Source organism: Osmerus mordax, chromosome 4 (genome assembly GCF_038355195.1).
Source record: "Osmerus mordax isolate fOsmMor3 chromosome 4, fOsmMor3.pri, whole genome shotgun sequence".
In the NCBI taxonomy this organism is placed as follows: Eukaryota; Metazoa; Chordata; class Actinopteri; order Osmeriformes; family Osmeridae; genus Osmerus; species Osmerus mordax.
The window spans coordinates 12,336,298-12,356,216 of NC_090053.1; the positions used below are offsets into that span (position 1 = coordinate 12,336,298).

General features: G+C 41.9%; 2 protein-coding genes and 1 long non-coding RNA gene across 5 annotated transcripts; 2 read left to right on the top strand and 1 right to left on the bottom strand.

The window, feature by feature from the left end:
- Positions 1 to 1,223: 1,223 nt before the first annotated feature.
- ctsh (cathepsin H) lies at positions 1,224 to 4,068 on the top strand. The gene is made up of 12 exons (XM_067234415.1): positions 1,224 to 1,381; positions 1,552 to 1,583; positions 1,744 to 1,849; positions 1,942 to 2,012; positions 2,161 to 2,265; positions 2,454 to 2,540; positions 2,825 to 2,880; positions 2,956 to 3,037; positions 3,134 to 3,202; positions 3,285 to 3,391; positions 3,516 to 3,641; positions 3,766 to 4,068. Exons 1-12 carry the CDS (start codon positions 1,306 to 1,308, stop codon positions 3,833 to 3,835), a joined length of 987 nt encoding a protein of 328 aa, XP_067090516.1. The 5' UTR covers positions 1,224 to 1,305; the 3' UTR covers positions 3,836 to 4,068.
- A 1,963-nt stretch (positions 4,069 to 6,031) lies between these two features.
- Positions 6,032 to 8,118, bottom strand: LOC136942471 (uncharacterized). The gene is made up of 6 exons (XR_010876600.1): positions 7,901 to 8,118; positions 7,010 to 7,060; positions 6,823 to 6,900; positions 6,527 to 6,660; positions 6,317 to 6,419; positions 6,032 to 6,126 (listed from the first exon to the last, which is right to left on the bottom strand). It is a non-coding gene; the product is annotated as an uncharacterized lncRNA (long non-coding RNA).
- Positions 8,119 to 9,597: 1,479 nt separating this feature from the next.
- On the top strand, positions 9,598 to 17,189 carry blm (BLM RecQ like helicase). 3 transcript variants are annotated; one of them, XM_067235434.1, is made up of 22 exons: positions 9,598 to 9,967; positions 10,161 to 10,221; positions 10,312 to 10,936; positions 11,039 to 11,168; positions 11,258 to 11,373; positions 11,475 to 11,607; positions 11,691 to 12,430; positions 12,533 to 12,709; positions 12,815 to 12,933; positions 13,289 to 13,402; positions 13,536 to 13,634; positions 13,709 to 13,857; positions 13,952 to 14,058; positions 14,153 to 14,313; positions 14,410 to 14,605; positions 14,789 to 14,979; positions 15,108 to 15,252; positions 15,359 to 15,558; positions 15,933 to 16,128; positions 16,273 to 16,395; positions 16,497 to 16,707; positions 16,811 to 17,189. In XM_067235434.1, exons 1-22 carry the CDS (start codon positions 9,873 to 9,875, stop codon positions 17,004 to 17,006), a joined length of 4,284 nt encoding a protein of 1,427 aa, XP_067091535.1. In that variant the 5' UTR covers positions 9,598 to 9,872; the 3' UTR covers positions 17,007 to 17,189. The 3 variants fall into 3 exon arrangements, with proteins under 3 accessions (XP_067091535.1, XP_067091532.1, XP_067091534.1); XM_067235431.1 differs by having other exon boundaries at positions 10,161 to 10,936; XM_067235433.1 differs by having other exon boundaries at positions 10,161 to 10,936; positions 16,500 to 16,707.
- The last annotated feature ends 2,730 nt before the right edge of the window (positions 17,190 to 19,919 follow it).

Consider the following 19,919-nt stretch of genomic DNA (forward strand, 5'->3'; position numbering starts at 1 on the left):
CAATTTTGTAGATGATGAACATTTTTTATGACATTTCAGACATCCAAACCTCTACTGTGCAAAACCAGTAAACCAATATTTCATAGGATATGCTCTCATTAATGTAATACCATGTAATATTGTAATATCCCAGTAATAATATCATATTATATTTAAAATACAAGGGTACTTCCAGTGTGACAGTGGTTAAGGACGAATATTTGCTGCTTTTCTCAGAGCATGCATGGTAATGATTCATTTACATTTACACAAGAAGATGTTCTTTTGCTTTGATTTCAAAGTAAATTGAGAACACACAAAGAAAAATAAATCACTCATATGTATTTATTTTCCAGGTTTGGTGATATTCATAAAGTACAAAGTTGTTCTGCTATTATGTAATTAAAAGGCAATCTGTGTCCTTTTTTCTGTTCCAGTGATTGTGGAGCGTGACAGTTAATCACTCTTTTCAATGCATTGTTGTTTAAAAATGAATTAGCTCCGCCTGCAGCACACTAAAGGTATTTTTGTAGTATAAGGGAGGACGAATACACTTAATAAGAACATGGGGACCTATTTTTTACTTTGCTGTTACTTCACCTAGTTGATACTGTATGTGCTGTACATTTGTATATGCATCCCAACATATTTCTTAATCTGGAATAATGTACACCTTAGAAATGCATTGTGTTTAAAATACAAATACACAATGCAACAAAAAGGGACAAATTCCAAAGATGATTTAGAAGTTTATCCATGTGTTTAGCATTGATACTGTAATCCTGTCTATAGTCAGTTTTATAGCAGGAATATAGTATTGTAGTGCTTATTCTGTGAATATTTGTATGCATTTTTTTTCATGTTCAGTCTAAAAACCTCTAAAGCTCATGTGGCAGGCATGCAACACTGTGTGAGTGTAAGAATACTAAAATACAATATATGCTTCATTCTGTATACACAATATGTGCACATATAAGTTATAGTATACAAACGTTTTGCTGTTAGCAATATCCAGTGGTATGAGAATTATATTTCAACCCTTATGTTTATTTCAAAGGCTTAAGTAATATTTCCAATTTTGTAAAAAATATATATATATATAATAATAAAATAATAATAAATAAAAATGTATGTTTCCTGATTACCTCTTGTTAATAAATATGTTCTATCTCAGGGGTATTGTTGTCTCATGAGTGTTTTTAGATAGTAGGGATCTTTCTCCCTCTCCCCCTCTTTACAGACTGAATAGTTTATCCTCCGCGTGACCAAATGGAGTAGTCTCTACCAGCGCTCTCTATCACCTATAACTTACACAAGCAAGCAAGCATGACGACAATACTTTTAACGCTCATGTTCTTATTTTCCGTGCAATATGCTATTTCAAAAGGGTTTTCAGAAGAAGGTAAGATAAATACCGTAATGCCGAGTAGTCTCACTCCAGTTCAAACGGTGTCAAGTCGTGTTATACTTTCACTTTTATTTATGAATCTACAATTGTGTCGATATTTACCACTGCAATTCTATTAGTTATCTGAGTTAGTTATTATCGTAAAAGTATTGTTCTCTTTGCAGACGAATATAACTTTAAGTCATGGATGATGCAGGTAAATAAAGTTATGAATTCAAATGTTTGTCCAGATACCAGTTTCTATCCCAAGGTTGCATGAGGAATTAAGGAAATTCAATTTAGGGCTGCATTTAGGCTAGTTTTTCGAAAGCTTCGGATCACTTAATTGTAAAATTTTATTGTTCAATAATTTACAGCACAATAAACAATATGACATCGAGGAATATTACCACAGACTTCAAATATTCATTGAGAACAAAATGAAGATTGAGCGGCACAATGGAGGAAATCACAAGTACAGAAGTAAGAATAGATGCAGTTTGTTGTTGTGATTCAGATTAATTAGTTCAATCTGTTCACTGGCCAATGAAGATCTTTCATTTTTCACTACCTAGTGGGACTGAATACGTTTTCTGACATGACCTTTGATGAATTCAGAAGGTCCTTCCTCCTGACTGAGCCGCAGGTATAGACTTTTTATATGGTGTACAGCTATGTATGATATGCTTACACATGCGAGTGATCAGTGGGCTAATAGCAGCAAATATTATGCCAGAGATTGAGGCATGAATGTATCAGTTGGCATTCAAACTGTATCTGTCTGTCTGCATCAGAACTGCTCTGCCACCAAAGGTACTCATGTAAGCAGCAAAGGACTCTACCCGGACTCAGTGGACTGGAGGAAGAAGGGAAATTATGTGACAAATGTGAAGAACCAGGTATGATAACGTTATGGTGTTGTTGATTTTTAAAGTAAACATAAAGACATGAAGCAATACTGCATTGATGGCACTTCTAAGGAATACATGATCTCACTCAGACTGAACTATTTTATAGTTTACAATATGAAGTACTTCACTGTACTTTTGGGTACTGTAGTAATACAAGGGTTTGTTTTGGACCTTAGGGGCCTTGTGGTAGCTGCTGGACTTTTTCCACCACTGGCTGTCTGGAGTCAGTTACTGCCATCTCAACAGGAAAACTTTTACAGCTGGTTAGCTACTTTTATTTCCTCATTCTTCTCAATGAGTACCACTTGCTTGTTTGTGATTGCCATTATCACAAACCTGTTTTATTTTAAGCAGTCAACTGTAATGTTGACTATCTTTTTTTCATTATGATACTGTTAGACGTATTCACAACAGAGTCCATAAATGCAGTGTGAATGTCAAAAGTATGTTTTTTAAAGGCCCTTTCCATAAGCTGTGTCATCTGATAACTCTTACATGTGTAAATGATTAGTCGTTTTTTGGGGCTTTTCTGTTTGTTAATCTTTAGTCAGAACAACAACTGGTGGACTGTGCCCAAGCATTCAACAACCATGGGTGTAATGGGTGAGTGTCAGCACAGGCACTGGTGTTTCCTTTCTGTACGAAATATTTCTACTGTATAAGTCTGTCCTCTTTCAGTGGCCTCCCCAGTCAAGCGTTTGAGTACATCAAATACAACAAGGGACTCATGACCGAGGATGATTACCCCTACACAGCCCAAGTATGTCAACAATACATTTAACAAAACACAACACAGAAAATAATGCTTATGATGATACAGATGATTACAAATTTTCATGTGCATTAATTTAATTAGGACGGGACGTGCAAGTTCAAACCTGAAAGGGCTGCTGCGTTTGTTAAGGATGTGGTCAACATCACAATGGTAAGAGAAATTTGCTCTATATGCTCTGGTCTAGTGACCCATCGAGTCATTGTATTTATTTGTCTTTTTCTTTCTGTGGCAGTATGATGAAATGGGTATGGTGGATGCAGTGGCCAGGCTCAATCCTGTTAGCATGGCCTATGAGGTGACATCAGACTTCATGCACTACCACAGTGGTGTATACAGTAGGTGAGAAGACTTTTCTTCCTTTTCTTTAAGGAATGTCAACTCATGAAAAAAAAAGGTCTTGTAAGGCAGGTTTTAAATGCTTTCTTTTTTTCTATGCTATAAAATCTCACTTCCTTTTTCATAGTTCTGAATGTCACAACACTACTGACACAGTGAACCATGCAGTGCTGGCTGTTGGATATGATGAGGAGAACGTCACCCCCTACTGGATAGTAAAGAACTCCTGGGGACCCTTCTGGGGAATGAAAGGGTAATAGGTCTACTATATATTATAAATCATCGAAATATGTGAAACTAAATCCCATTTGCTACCAGGAAAACATGTTGATGTGTGTGATAATAATCTGCTAATAGTTTGATGTTTTTCCTCACAGATATTTCTTCATTGAGCGTGGGAAAAACATGTGTGGACTCTCTGCCTGCTCATCCTATCCTTTGGTGTGATATTGATTGGTTGACAGCTAAGAAAGGAGTTACAATGTGGAGCCAATGTAATAATTTAAAGTCATAAATTAGATGGTTTGATTTTCTTCTCATACCTGTGGTTCATCAATATTCAATAGAGCATCCAGGCCACATTTTTTGTTTGTTGACAATACCTGATTGAGTTGTTCATGTTGTCATTAATCACACGTATTTGATCTGTTTTCAATTACTAATAAATACCACATCCGCAATGTCCTTGCATGCATCGTCAGTAGACGCCACAGTCAACATAGGTAACCATACTAATTTGAGACGTTTGTAGGCTATGTAATTAATGGTTATGTGAGATAACGTTTGCAAACTGAATTAAAAAAAGATTACTATTTACTAGTTTTATTAGCCTACTACTAAAATTAGGCTACCTATTCACCTAGTTATTACCTAGTTATTATTACCAGCAAACTGTTGCCCACTGTCACTAAGTTTAGCTAGCTAACGTGAACCATATAAGGTTGCTTTTAATAAAAATTAAAAAAGATGACAAATTAAGTCATATGAGATACTAAGTCGAAATTATGAGATACGTAATTCATAATTATGAGATACTAAGTTATAATTATGAGATACGTAAGTCATAATAATGAGATACTAAATCGAAATTATGAGATACGTAAGTCATAATTATGAGATACTAAGTCATAATTATGAGATACGTAATTTATAATTATGAGATACTAAATAGAAATTATGAGATACGTAAATCATAATTATGAGTTACTAACTAGTTTTTTAACGCCCTGCACTGCTTGCCTTCCCACAGTTCACGCTCGGAGGCCTCTTAACCTAGGTTAATACAGAGTTGTACCCAGCTAACAAAATGACGTCCCCAGGACGTCCCCTGAACGTCCCCGAATGTTATCAGGACGTCGCAAGGGAACGTCCCCAGGACTTCCCTTGTTAGCTGGGTAGTTCTCTAAGGTCACTATTGTTGTAGTCATGGCCAAGCGTGCAGACTTGGGTTCATGTACTCACAATATCGATCAAAATACCACTTTTACACAATATTGTGTAAAAATACACAATATTTTACTAGTGCAAGATTACAGTAGACTACATGTTACGCCACCGGTCACTCAACCAGTCGTGTGTCTGCTGTGCTAGCGAGCTAGCAGTGGCACAGAACAGTCACGTAATGTGACGAGACTGAATTAAAAACACACCAGGGACACTGACAACATCGGCAACCCTGCACCATTCATTATTATTTTTATCTAATCTTTAAATTCAGGCTCGTTACGTTTCGGGACTTTGTTCTGAACAGGAACGCCCGGCTTCATTGAAAATGAATTGGAAGACGACGCTCCGCGCCGCCCGCTCCGCTGTAGTGGACACGCACTGTATCTCATAATTGGAGCACACCCAATTATGCACAGCGAGCAGGGGCGGAGCTAGACTTTCAGTGCAGTGGGGGCGGAGCTTCATCATGGGGCCCTCTGCTACCAAGTCATTTAAAAATTAAAACCGTAAAAAAACGGTAAAATATCTGATGAATGCATAATGTGTCACTTGTTCATCCAAGTAAGCCTATATGTCAAGACACAAAGAAAAGCCACATTTGTTGACAAGTTTGTATTGACGAACAAAGAAAACAGTTTGCCAGTCAAATAAAATATTTTCAACACCACGGACAGCAACAGCTGATTGACAGCGATGGTGCTGAACAGGCCAAGTGCGCAGCTAACACAGTTACGTTGCCCTTACGTTGCCGCAACGTCACTCGATGACCAAACATACGTTGCCGCAACGTCTTTGGCGACGTTGCGGGACCGTGCATCTGTGGGACGCCAGAACGTAACCGCAACGTAATCTTTTGACGTTGCCAGTCCGTAACCGCGACGTCGTGGCAACGTTATTTTCCGACGTTGCCAGTCTGTAACCGCGACCTCCTAGCAACGTCATTTTCCGACGTTGCCAGTCCGTAACCGCGACCTCCTAGCAACGTACTTTCGTGACGTTGCCAGTCCGTAACTGCAACGTTAACTAAGTAACCTATTTCTCAATTCTACTGCTTATATTGGGGCGGTTCATATGCAGACCTCATTTGCCCAAAATGCTACTTGTTCTTGTATAATAGGCTACATGGTAGCCAACTTTAGGAGGACTATGTTTGTGTGATGTGTAGCCTGACTCCAGCTAATCATGAACAAGGCAGCATTTCCATGTAACATTGTCATTTTATTTCAAACAAAGTGCCAAACAGTGAATTAAAATCTTCTGCCAGTCCCCGCTACAGGTCCTGTCTGTTGGCCCTGACAATGAAGCACAAAATAAGTTAGTGTTCTATCAACATAATTGCACGTGTAAAAAGGCGCTATACAAGTCATAAAAAAATCACATCTAAAATAATATACATCATCAAAAAAAATATGTGATTCTAGATTTTTGTCACATAGCCATGTGAAAGGTTGGATATGGAAGCTGCAATCATGATTCATTCACCTGGCTTGTTTTGAATGGGCTGCCGGGGTGTGTTTGAGTGTCTCCTCTATGAGGAGCTCCACAGCTTTCTCTGCCAGTCCCGTCTTCCACTTCATCACAGCGTCTGGAATTAGAAGTCATGAACTTATTGTCAGCACCAATGTGAACGTTGAACGCTGCGTGTAAGCCATAGAGCACCGTAAGGCGCTCCTCAAGGTCTTGGAGTTCAACCTGTGTTTGGGCCACCTGTAGGTCCATCACTGGCACCTCTTCAGTGTGTCTGCCCTGTAGTCGCCTGAATAGGAGAGCCTCTCGCTGGTTCTCCTCCAATGTCTCCATCTTCCGGAGCATAACCTGTAATGTGTCTGTCATTAAAGACAAGTAAAACAAGTTTACAAGAGTTAGCATGATTGGCATACACTGTGGTTCATCTAGATTAGCTGTAACTTTGATGTAAATAACAAATGTTACCTTGAATGGTTGTATACAAACATATATTTTTATGAGTGTCTTATATTTGCACTTGCCTGGCTGCCAGCTGTTTTCCTGGGCCCCCAATGGGTTCACCTCCACCAGACCAGAGTTGACATCTAGGGGTATGGAATCTGGTGATGCAAAAGTTTTAAGTCATGCTTTTGCTTCAAAACAGCCTTTAGGGTTGCCATGGCTCATACAATTATTGTCACTGTTTTAAACGGTCATTCATTAATTTACCATCATTTCCCAGGGACACAGTGCTAGGCCGTGTGACGGTGGTAGGATAATCTGTACAGAAATGAAAGTTGAATGTAGTTTATGTACATAGTATTAGCATATTGATATTAAAGGAGTGGCATTGCACATATGTGATCGTTCGAAAGCAGGGCCCCACATCGTAGCGTCGCACATGTGTCATTCTGAACATTCCAACCGACTATTTTCTGATAGACAAAAACTATATGACAAACGCTATAGTATGGCTTCAAAATTTACTATTAGTAGGCTAACAAGTAACACTATCAGGTAGTAGCATTGCTACGAGTATTATGCTAGGTTGCTAGGTAACAGAAGCTAATTAAAGCTACCTAGCTGCCGTTTTGGAAAAATAACTGGTGGAAGCGTCGGAAATATTTAGAACTCACGCATCTAAAGGTTAAAACGAATAAACCAAAAACAGTACATGTCATGTACAAATTGAAAAAAATAGTGACATGATACTTTTATAGACGCCATTGCTGTGCATGCCATGGCCGACTGTGATTAAAACGTGATCAGCCACGCTAGCTCCACAGTCTTTGAAAATTCCGGGCTAAATAAACTATTTTGGGACAAGGTTTTTTAACAGTTCTGAACGTTTATTTTCACTGATTCTTTTGTGGGTGATTTGTGAGACGCTTTGATAACATGTAGGCCTATGCATTTTCAGTATTTCAACATAACTTTCTGGGGGGTTTAACCTCTACTGTACTGTAGCTAGCGAAATCCTAACGTAAACAATGTGAATCAGATAGCACATAAACAGGTTAAATAGCCTAAATTTCAAACATATAGTTACGTATTAACATGCCCCATCCAATTTCTGAAATTGTTTATATATTTAAAAACTATTTCTGTAAAGAAACTCACCTTTGAAGTAGCTAATTTCCAGTTGAAATCCAATGCGTACAAGACGGTGTTGAACCCCTGCAAAATCTCTTCTGAAACCCCAGTTTCAGCGATGCGTTGAAATGGGCATGCGCAAAGTTGTTGCTCAGGGGCAGACTGAGGGGCAGGTTTGCTAAGGAAGAATTGTAATATTCTGTGATGACTTGTCTTTGGAAATGAAACTCTTAAGAGTCGCTTACCTTTTGGTCACATTTAACAATTTTGTATTACAAAAATTATTGTGTCATACAGCTTTGGTGTGCTATACAAAGAATGTTTGCTTAATCATGTTACACATCACACATTAATTGCTTTTGTACATGTTTATAGTAAAGAATGAAAGACTAAATTATATTCCAAATTCAGTCTTTTATTTATTAAAGCTATGTTTCTGCATATGAGAACATTGATGACCAATGACATGCTGGGGCTGAGCTGCACATGAATTACATGCATTGTCTACATTTATACGTGCTGGGTGCAACATATAATATTGTGTGTGATTGAAATTCATGTAGACTATGGCTACATTGCAAAAGTGTCAGAACTGAGAGCAGTCCAGTGTGATCTCTCCATCTCTGGATAAACCACTATATTGCACTCGAGATCCGTTGTCCTGTGACCAAAGAGCGACTTAACCGCAACTTAACCCATGGTACCAAAATTAATGTATCCAGCCGACCAAGGTACAACGTCGCGGCAACGTTGTCCATGAGACTAAAAAATAACGTAACCAGCCGACCAAGGTACGACGTCGCGGCAACGTTGTCCACGGGTCTAAAAATAAGGTAACCAGCCGACCAAGGTACAACGTCGCGGCAACGTTGTCCATGAGACCCAAAAATAACGTAACCAAGCGACCAAGGTACGACGTCGCGGCAACGTTGTCCACGGGTCTAAAAATAAGGTAACCAGCCGACCAAGGTACAACGTCGCGGCAACGTTGTCCATGAGACCAATAAAATTACGTGACCAAGGTACGACGTCGCGGCAACGTTGTCCATGAGACCAAAAAATAACGTAACCAGGCGACCAAGGTACAACGTCGCGGCAACGTTGTCCAGGGGACCAAAAAATAACGTAACCAGCTGACCAAGGTACGATGTCGCGGCAACGTTGTCCACGGGTCTAAAAATAACGTAACCAGCCGACCAAGGTACGACGTCGTGGCAACGTTGTCCATGGGACCAACTGGCAACATTCCCTTTATAACGTTGCTACGACGTTGCCACGACGTTGCCAGAAGGTAACGTCGCGGGTTACCAACTGAGCACTTACTGGCAACGTTGCCGCAACGTCATGTGTTAGCTGAGAATAAAAACGTAGTTAAGGCGAAATCTTGACAAGATTTCAGGACCAATTTGTTATCGTATTGCTGAAAATATAAGGAAAACGCTAAATACTAGAAGGTAATACGCAGTAGTAATACCGCCGCCAGCATGCATAATGCAGGTTGCCTCTTAAAATGTGTTTTTGCATTCCTATTTGTAATTTGTAAAACTATTTTTTTCGCTGAACGATAAGAAACTGATACGACTACATTTCCCACAATGAACAGCAGACAGGAAACAAATGAGAAGTCAGGAAGAAGATTTCTGCCAATGGCAAGCTGTCTAAACAGGCGCAAAAATGATAATCCATTCGATTGAGCGAGCTGCTAGTCCCGCTGCTACGTTATTGTGGCTTCAAGCTGAAGTGACCACAAATTAAATGTTGTCTGTCTTTCTACGTAGGACGGCACGACAATATATCATGGAGACAAAACACGGATAATATACGATTTGTAAAAAAAAAAAGAACATGTTTAAACGTTATGAGCGCGTCTGTGACTTCGACTAGCAATGACAACAATGACAACATGTCGCAAGCTAGCTACAGTAGCTACACTACAGTATCTATTTAATTTATAAAGCTACGTGTCCTGGCTCATTTTACTTGAACTTAGCTTGCTGCAATGTCCTGTCTTCCGCAAAATAACCTGAAAGAGCAGCTCCAGAAGCATAGTAATGCAGCTCAGAGCAGACTGTCGTTAGCTAAACCAAAGCCGGGGTAGGTATTTACATGGTGTTTTTGTAACAGCAGACCACTGCCAGCCAGTATCAGTGTCAGTGTAGTCAACACCATGGACCTCCAATATATTAATTTCGGAAACTTGCTTATGTTTAAATGCCACATTCACAACGTGATTGAAAGTTTTGGAAACTTGTATCTAATTTTTTATGTTTTTTAAATTTTATTCCAGAGCATTTTGTTTCAGAAAGAAGTCTTCATCAGGCATCACTAAAGTGGAAATACCCACAAAGGTAAACAACTCAAATGTCTTGGCTTACAGGAGTGTCAACATCCCTCAAAACACTGCAATAACTAAACCTCCTTTGGTATTTTCAACCAAGCCTAACCCACCAGTTGTAAAAATCAACAACCACTTTCTAAGCTCTGAATACAAGTCGGATTCCAGCACTCCTGTGTTCAGCTCACATCCTCTAAGCAAGTCTGTTACAACATTGCCTGCGTCTGATGGACCTGCCTTGACAAAGTCGGACAGTTCATTCACTGTTAGCAATGGCAGCAAAGCCGCAGGACTTGACGGGTCATTTGGGTTTCCTGTGAATGCTTGGGATGATTTGGATGACTTCGAAACCCCTGTAAAGGGCAAAAAGGCTCTACCAAGCCCAGCCAGAACCCTCTCAAGTGGAAAGGCACCACATAGAACGAACAGAACAGATGAAGACATCCCAGGACTTGTACTGGACTTGGAAGCAAACAGCCATGCTGGGAAAAAGGATCCTCCTGCTGGGAAAGAGCTCGATACAGAGGGCTCAGAACAGCCCATTGCAGGCATCCCTGATGTTTGCCCTAGAGACACACAAACCCAGGATGAAGAGAAGTGGGCACCGGAGAAGGATTCCCCTATTCAGACGGCTAAGAGACGGCCCACTGCTCCATCCAAGTCGGTTCTGAGTGACAGTGAAGAGGAAATCACTGCTGAGACCAGTACAGCCAGAGGAATTCGGACAGGTGAGACAATTAGTATTAAAAAAAAAAGAAAATGTTTTATTGGCCGATCAGCATGAAAATGCATCTATAAAGAGACTCTCTACTCTCCTTGTCTTATTTTAGGTCATAAGAAAACATGGGTTGACCCAGATATAATAGATGTTGACTATAAGGAACCAGAAGATGACTTGGATTACATCCCTCCATCCCCCCAGCCTGAAGAGCACAGTCCTTCCATTTTTTCTAGGAGAAGGTGCGTTCATAGGAGATCTCATTTGAATCTGGTAGCTGCTTAGTATATGGTGTTTTTACTGATGTGTTTATGTGTTGCTTGATTTGTAGTGTCTCCAGATTGCAACCTGCTGGCTCAGCCAGTACAGACATAAGCCCCGTCTTAACAGTGAGGTCTGTGTCAAGCCTGCACAGTGTCTCAGATGCCCATCCTAAAGAAAGAAGTGGTGAGTTGAGTTTATTCTCTTCAAACCTTCCCCCCCGCTATGAATGTCTCGTTTTAAACGCATTTTGTTTTCATTTGTGATATTTTCTTTTGGTTCCATAGTCACTAATTCCAAAACAGATGACCAGCTCTTCAGCATCATGGAATCCATCTGTTCTCTGGTGGATTCCATCCCTGAGCATGCCATAATAGGCCTGTCCTGTGGAACAGAGCTGCTACTCCTCAGGGCTCACAGGTATTCTGTTTATGTGTTTACACTGAGACTGTACTCGGTAAATGTACCTTTTCATGTCAACATAAGCATCTTTTTACCCACAGGAAAAGGATTCTTGCCAAGGGAAGTGACATGTCTGTAATCAAGACCCAGCCAGACAGCACCGTGATCTTGGAACCCAGCGATAAAGAGAAGCCTTCCTTTTCACTTCCCACTCCCAGCGCTACGTCCTCCTGCACCTGTCTGCCCACAGACAGAGGGAACCCCTCCAAGAAACCATTTAGCAGGACGTCTGTCATATCAGTAGACTACAACAGCACCATGTTCGAGGACTCTGACTGCCTCATCAATGAAGTCCAGACTCCCAGAACGTCATGGAAGCCCAGCACCATAGCCGATTCATACATCAGAGGAGAAAAGGGGACACTAATTAGACACCTCAGTAACACGGACTCCCCATCAGCCTGTGTCCTCTCGACACCGTGTGACCTGCCTACAGACGTAACTATTGATGACCTGGATGTCCCTGAGCTCTTCTTCTCTCCTAAGAGACCAGCAGCTGTCCAGAGTAGATGGGAGAGCAGTGCTTCAGCAGTGGCTGCCTCGGCTCCAGTAGAGACAGAGCTCGATGACTTCTTCAATGATAACTTTGACATAGATGACCTGAACGAGTCGGACATCCCTGACTACTTTGATGAAGCGGCAAGCTCTTCAACATCTCGGTTTAACTCCCGCACCGTGACGTCAGCAGTCAAGGAGGGAGGACCCACTAAGTTGAGCTGGGAGAAGAGACCAGTCACTCCAGCTCCTACCTTTAAGCCTGCCCCAAAGATCTCCTCTCCAGGTAGGAAGTGCTAGATTTGAGTTGAGATCTGTGTGTCTACAAATATTTGTATATCTTCTTGTCTTGTACTCCTTCCTTTTTGTGTTTTTTTTGTTTTTAAAGAGTCTACATATAGAAATCCTGCCCATGATCGCTTCCGAGGGTTCAATTTTCCCCACGCTTCAGAGATGATGAAGATCTTCCACAAGCGATTTGGTCTTCATCAGTTCCGCTTTAATCAGCTTGAGGCTATCAATGCTGCTCTGCTGGGAGAGGACACGTTCATTCTGATGCCCACTGGTGGGTCGTTGATGAAGGTTGCATACCACACATCATACATGAGTAGTTCACCTACCTTACAAGAAACTGATGTTGGTTTTCTGATGGTGTGTTTGTGTGTTTCAGGTGGGGGTAAGAGCTTGTGCTACCAGCTGCCTGCTTGTGTGTCCCCAGGGGTCACTATAGTGATCTCCCCATTGAAGTCACTCATTGTAGACCAGGTTCAAAAGCTCACCACTCTGGATGTAAGTCATTTGACCTGTTATTTAGAAATGTTGACATATATTACAAAATAACCCTGAGGATTATGGAAATGTATTAATTGTATTTGAATATAAACACAATACCAAAGAATACAAGAGAAATAGTTGAGTAGCTAAAACCAGTATACCCAGTGAGGTTATTACCTTAAGAAAGGCCTTTGGGTTTTAGGTTTATTAGTGGATCTTAATGGAATTTAGAGATATTCATGGCATAAAGAGCAGTGTTGTGTCATGTATTGATACTGCTCTGTCTAAATAGGGCAGTGCAGTAGCTGTTAGGCTGGATGTTTCTTCTGATCTTGAGATGGTTATGAATTCAAATATCCTTACATAAAAGATCCCGGCCACAAGTTTGTCTGGTGAAAAGACTGATAGAGAAGCTGCCAACATCTACATGCAGCTGTCCAAGAAAGACCCCATAATCAAACTGCTGTACGCCACTCCTGAGAAGGTAGGAGCCTTGAACATTGCTACATAATCACAATTTGAAATCACAGTTTGAAATGCTGTGTGTGGTTCTCATGGTTTGCCGAGCCTTGTGGGAAATCCCCCAGCCGTTTTTGAGAGCGCATCTTCCTCCCCAGGTGTGTGCCAGTTACAGGATGATCAGCGCCCTGGAGAACCTGTATGAGCGAGGCCTCCTGGCTCGCTTTGTCATCGACGAGGCTCACTGCGTCAGTCAGGTAAGCGGCCTGCCGTCCCTATGTGTGTGTTTGGCGGCGGAGGCTGAGCCCTGTCGTGTTGTCTTGTGTCTCAGTGGGGTCACGACTTCAGGCCTGACTACAAGCGGATGCACGAGCTGAGGCAGAAGTTCCCCAAGGTGCCCATCATGGCCCTGACTGCCACTGCCACCCCCCGCGTCCAGAAGGACATCCTCAACCAGCTGCAGATGAGCCGGCCCCAGTTGTACGTGCTTCACAGAGCCCGGTCCTGGCCTAGCCACCAATCCCAACTGTCTGTGTTACAGGCAGCTGTTGGAAACCCTTGTGTGTGTTTCCAGGTTCACTATGAGCTTCAACCGGACCAACCTCAAGTACGTTGTGCTGCCCAAAAAACCCAAGAAGGTTGACGAAGACTGCATCGGCTGGATCAAGAAGCATTATCCACGTAAGAGTCCCCTCCCTGAAGTGCCCAGTGGTGGTCTAGTTTTGTTCTGATTAGTACCACCAAAACTGCTCTTCTCTCTGTTTGGCCCGTGCAGGAGACTCGGGCATAGTGTACTGCCTGTCCCGGAATGACTGTGACACCATGGCAGTAAGTCTCCAGAGGGCAGGGATCCAGGCGCTGGCCTATCACGCAGGTCTCAACGATAACGACAGAGAGTACGTCCAGAACAAATGGATCAACCAGGACGGATGCCAGGTGAGGGGCCCGCTCTCGAGCCAACAGACCTACTCGCCACCAGATCTACTCTCTATGGATCTCCAGGATTCGACGACGTGTTCCCTGGTCTTGCAGGTGATATGTGCCACCATAGCCTTCGGGATGGGCATCGACAAACCGGACGTACGCTACGTGATCCATGCCAGTCTGCCTAAGTCTGTGGAGGGCTACTACCAGGAGTCCGGCAGGGCAGGCAGGGACGGGGAGATCTCCCACTGCGTCCTCTTCTACTCCTACACTGACGTCATCCGCATCAAGAGAATCATCAGCAGTACGTAGATCTGAAACCAGTCGTGCCAGGGTCCCGTATTGGTTTAGCCTTCAAGGCTTCTGATCACAGTCACCCGTGTCCTATGATATTCCATGTGTTTTTATTGTGTCCTCTACAAAACTGCTCATTGGACTTTTATTCAGTTGTCATTAATGTAACTCCTTTCTCTCGTTTTGACCGCAGTGGATAAAGATGGCAACCGAGACACGAAAGCCACGCACTTCAACAACCTCCACAGCATGGTGCATTTCTGTGAAAATGTGATGGACTGTAGGAGGATTCAGCTGCTGGCTTACTTTGGAGAGCACAAATTCAACCCCAGCTTCTGCAAAGACCACCCAGACGTCATCTGCGACAACTGTGCTAAGCCTCATGTGAGAGCCAGCCCACAGAGACACTCTTCACCGCCTTAAAGCTTAGAGTCTACACATCACTTCAATAACGTGCATTATGATGAAAACATACAAAATGAGGTGATTGATTCCCCCGTCTGTGTTTCCAGCAATACAAACAGAGGAACATGACTGAGGACGTGAAGAAGATCGTCAGGTTTGTCCAGGAGCACTGTGAGAAAGTGGGGTGCAGATACGGCAGGTCCTCCAACCAAAACCGACTGACCCTGAACATGCTGGTGGACATTTTCCATGGTACAGACTGTCATGAAATCCCTTGCAGATAGAACAATAGTCGCACGTTTCAAAATGTCGAGGACCGTACGATCTTTGTTTGTGTTTTTGCATTGGGCTCTGCCAGGTAAGAATACTGCCAAGGTGCAGACAGGGATGTTTGGAATGGGCGCAGCCTTGTCCAGACACAACGCAGACCGTCTGTTTAAGAAGCTGGTGCTGGACAACATCCTATTGGAAGACCTTTTTATCGGCAGCAACGGCCAGGCCATAGCTTACATCTCTGCTGGACCGAAGGCCATGAATGTGCTAAATGGACAGATGCAGGTCAGCTCAACGAATAGATACTAATCACACACACTGGCTTTATGGAACTAAATAGGTGTATAAAAAAAACAGCCATAGATTCAGTTCCTGTTTACTAGATATGAAACTGCCTCAGTGCACTAAAGGTTTTTTCGCTAGATTTCTTCACTCGCATTACATTTGACATTTCATTTATCAGCATCTTTCATCCAAAGCTACATAGAATGTATGCATCTTGCAAGCACAGCAGAAAATCAAAGAGCACAGTTATCACAGTATTTCAGCAGTTAGTGCCAAGGAACAATCTGTATTATACCTGATGCAGTGGATCAATACCATCGTCTCAACCAGGCATACCAGTGTACTACTACCTACTACCTCGTGTCTCCTCCCAGGTGGAGTTCTTTGAGACGGAGTCGGCCTCCAGCATCAGGAAACACAAAGCCTCCGTGGCCAAGAGCGTCTCTCAGAGAGAGGAGATGGTCCAGAAGTGTCTCCAGGAGCTCACAGAGCTGTGCAAGAAGCTGGGCAAGGTGTTCGGCATTCATTACTACAACATCTTCTCCTTCGCCACTCTGAAGAAGATAGCCGGTGAGTTCTGAATCCTCTACACACACACACACATTTCAAAGGATTGCTGTAGTTGAACCGATCCAGCTCCTCAGTTTTGGTTCTCCGAAGGTACTCCCGTACTAAGTTAGTGACCGGGTGTTTTCTTCTGTTTCCTGCCGACAGAGACGCTGTCGGCAGACGCGGACGTTCTCCTGCAGATAGACGGCGTGACGGAGGACAAGCTGGAGAAGTATGGGGCAGAGGTCATCGAGCTGCTGCAGAGATACTCACAGTGGAAGCTGCCCGGTCAGTCACCCTCCCTCCCACACATACACACCGTGTGTGACCCCACTTCTGGAAGTTTCTGGAGGCCAAAGTGTTGATTAATGCTTGTGTTTGTACCCCAGCAGCAGAGGACGAGTGGGGCGCCAACCCAGGGAACACTGACAGATGGATAGACATGACACGAGACAACGAGGGCGATGACGACGACGACAGCGGCCAGTCGAGCTACTTTAGCAACACAACAGGCAGAGGACAGAAGAGAAAGAAAGCGCCCGCCTTTAATACATCCAAAAAAAGGAAGGCCTACAGCAACCAAAACTACAATTCCAAAAGGTGTGTGTAGTACTGTGACTGGAAAAATATTTTGTAATTCCATCTGCTAGGTTGTTTTAGTTTTGTTTCACTGACTTCTGTGATTCTGCTGTCTGTTGTGCAGTGGCTACAGTCGCAACAAATCCTGGACGTCCAGTTCCAGGGGTCGTGGCCAGTCTGCAGGCAGAGGCTCCACCAGGCCGGCTGCATCTTCACCACCATCAGGACCAGTAGGGAGGAGGCCAGGCTTCATGGCCATCCCTGTACCTCAAACCAACACTAGACCTTTTCTCAAACCAGCCTTCTCACACTTGAACTAGACAAGCTATCATGTATTGGCAAGGACAAGGATACTCTGACAGTTTAGACTTGTTGTGTTTGTACAAATGTGTTTTATTTTTGTGCCGTTTTTGTCTTTAAATGTATGGATGGATTTGTTGTATTTAATTGTACAGTTATGCAATGTTCTTTTAATTTTTTTATTAAAGGTTACTTGAATATAATTTCTGGGATTGATACCTTAATCTTGATTCATCTTCATAGATCTGGAGAACTGCACCACATGTAATGTCTGGTTACTTCCTCTAGATGTCAATCTTTGTGTGAGATATTTACCAGTCAAAGTCACTGCTGAGTTGAACATGTCTTCAACTTCAATCAAACATATGCGGAAGAACTACACACCACAAGAAGCCACATCACATTTTTATTCAATGTTTATTTCAAGTTTGAATAGTTTATTGGCACCAGTTACAAGGGACTATCAGAGAGAAACAATATTTCATACTGATTTGTACAGAAGGTTTCCTACAGTACAAACTTGGGTTTTGGAATGGATCGGACTGAACAAGAACTGGATTTGGCACATGGATTTCTATATTTGTATATTTATATATTATGTAAATAAACAGCAACCTCCAATAGAAAGATGCAGGATACAGGAGTACACAAAACGCCTACAGACACTGATATGCATATACACATTTACATGTATATGCACAGTTGTGTGAGAATCTGTTGGGAAGCTGGCAAGAGTGGGGCAAAAGCCTATAAGGTGACTATCATTAGGACTTAACCCCTCAGCTGGGTAGCTGTGTTCTCTGTCAATATGTTGCATTGGTATTGTATGACTGAAAAGCATCAATAGATGCTTAGTTTACATTTACATTTAGTCACTTAGCAGACGCTCTTATCCAGAGCGACTTACAGTAAGTACAGGGACATTCCCCCGAGGCAAGTAGGGTGAAGTGCCTTGCCCAAGGACACAACGTCAGTTGGTATGACCGGGAATCGAACTGGCAACCTTCGGATTACTAGCCCGACTCCCTCACCGCTCAGCCATCTGACTCCCTGAGTTAGTTAAATGTTTTGTAACTTTGCGTTATGATCACATTTGCAAAATTTACTCAAAATACTTGCTTTTATAAGTGCACCAGCATTTAACAACGTTCCCCTTTGAATGTACATTTCATGGATTTCCAAGGTAGTTCAATTTAAAATGAACCTATAAAGTTAATCTAAGGGTCCATGTCCAAAATCAGTGCTATTGTCTAACTCACGACCAGCTAGTCAGAAACATAGGCCTACTACTAATAAGCACACTGTCAGTTCGCATGAGAGATCAGTTAAAGAAATGTAAACATGACACCAGACCAAGATGTTAACAATGATTCAAGGTTTTTCAGCTGCACTATTCCTTTACAGAAAAATTAAGACAGATACAGCAAACATCTTCATCTGGACATAAGACATTGTTGTAAGTCCCCACCCAATAATCTATAACCTACGTAAGTTCAGACTCATCCACTCAACATTACTGAACAAACTCTATATGGGACAAAACAGTGGTTTCCCTTTAAAAGTAGTGAAATTAAAGGGTTTAGCCCATACCTTGTATAGATCCTCTGCATTTCTCTCTCCATTCTCTTATTTGCCCCTTTGGTGATGTACTGTACATAGCTGTTTAGATACTGAACAAGAGGCACAGGGAACAACCCCTTGGTCACGCTGAAGTACTGTTTAACTGTTAACTTTTACAGGTACAATCTCACCAAGAGCACTAACAATAAATAAATACCAATACACAATGCTGTAATTACTGAGAAAAAGTTAGCTGTCTTCATTTCACATTAGTATCATCAGGCAACCAAATTGGATAAAATGAAATTATTTCTTCAAAGCAGTCTGACAACGCAAAAAACTATGTCCAACGTAAAACTTCCATATTAACTTATATTCATGCCCACATGCTCCTACAATTTTACTGATTATTGCTCATTGAATAATGCTGCCTTGTTTGTTGCATGCATGGAAAGACCATTGATGCTACATAATGCTGAAAAAAATGGTAAGGTAAGTAAAAAGACCAAGGAAAAAAGATTATCTTTCCAATTAGCTAATCTTTAGTTTCTGCTTCCAATCTTAACTGGTTGATTTTATAGCATAAACATGTGATAATTACATAAAATGAACAAACTCTTAAAGTTTGTTTTTATATTTTACAGTGTCTATCTTAAAATGTTTCTTTAAGTTGTTATCCCTGTTAGTTTATCAGCTGTCTTTGTGTGTCAGTAAAATATAAATAAGGTTGTGGCTCTCTTTAGCTGTACTGTAAATCTGTATCCATGAATGAGTATGACACTTAAAGTTGTGATCTGTATTCATAGGAGCTTGGAGTCGGCTAATGTGGTAGCAGGCTGGTCTCCCCAGAGCAGACAGCACCACTGGGAGCTCAGTGGAGCAGCTGTGTAGGAGTTACGGTGTTAAATAACAAGCCAAAACAGGCAATGCTGCATAGCCAATAAGGTCACGAGCCACCAGGAGCTCACGTAGAGTATGTGCCATCTTGACTTCTCTCTCTCTGGTCACTATCAAAGTTTCTCAAAAATCCCTTCTTCTGACATCCTCTGTAACCCTACCTCTTTTACACTCTGCCCGTATACTTTTTTTCTTATTTGTCCAAAAATAAGATCATCCTCTTTCATTATCTGTCAACTCTTCTTATTACCAACTAAAACTTTTGTTATTTCCCAACATACAGTCACAAACAAGCTCAGCTATACCTGTACCAGGCACAGGATACATGAAACAGGTTTTACCCAGAATCCAGCAGCTATTACAGCAGAATTATTGCTCCTTCAATCGAGGCAAAATAATCTGCACCATCACAGTCTCAAACTACATTTACATTTAGTCATTTAGCAGACGCTCTTATCCAGAGCGACTTACAGTAA

Bases quoted from the DNA above. Each gene is read 5' to 3' on its own strand.
- ctsh (XM_067234415.1), top strand. From the start codon at position 1,306: ATGACGACAATACTTTTAACGCTCATGTTCTTATTTTCCGTGCAATAT. The intron at 1,584-1,743 runs GTAAATAAAGTT...AATAATTTACAG, and splicing joins TTAAGTCATGGATGATGCAG to CACAATAAACAATATGACAT. The intron at 2,266-2,453 runs GTATGATAACGT...TTTGGACCTTAG, and splicing joins TGACAAATGTGAAGAACCAG to GGGCCTTGTGGTAGCTGCTG.
- blm (XM_067235431.1), top strand. From the start codon at position 9,873: ATGTCCTGTCTTCCGCAAAATAACCTGAAAGAGCAGCTCCAGAAGCAT. The intron at 13,635-13,708 runs GTAAGCGGCCTG...CTTGTGTCTCAG, and splicing joins AGGCTCACTGCGTCAGTCAG to TGGGGTCACGACTTCAGGCC. The intron at 16,396-16,496 runs GTCAGTCACCCT...TTTGTACCCCAG, and splicing joins CTCACAGTGGAAGCTGCCCG to CAGCAGAGGACGAGTGGGGC.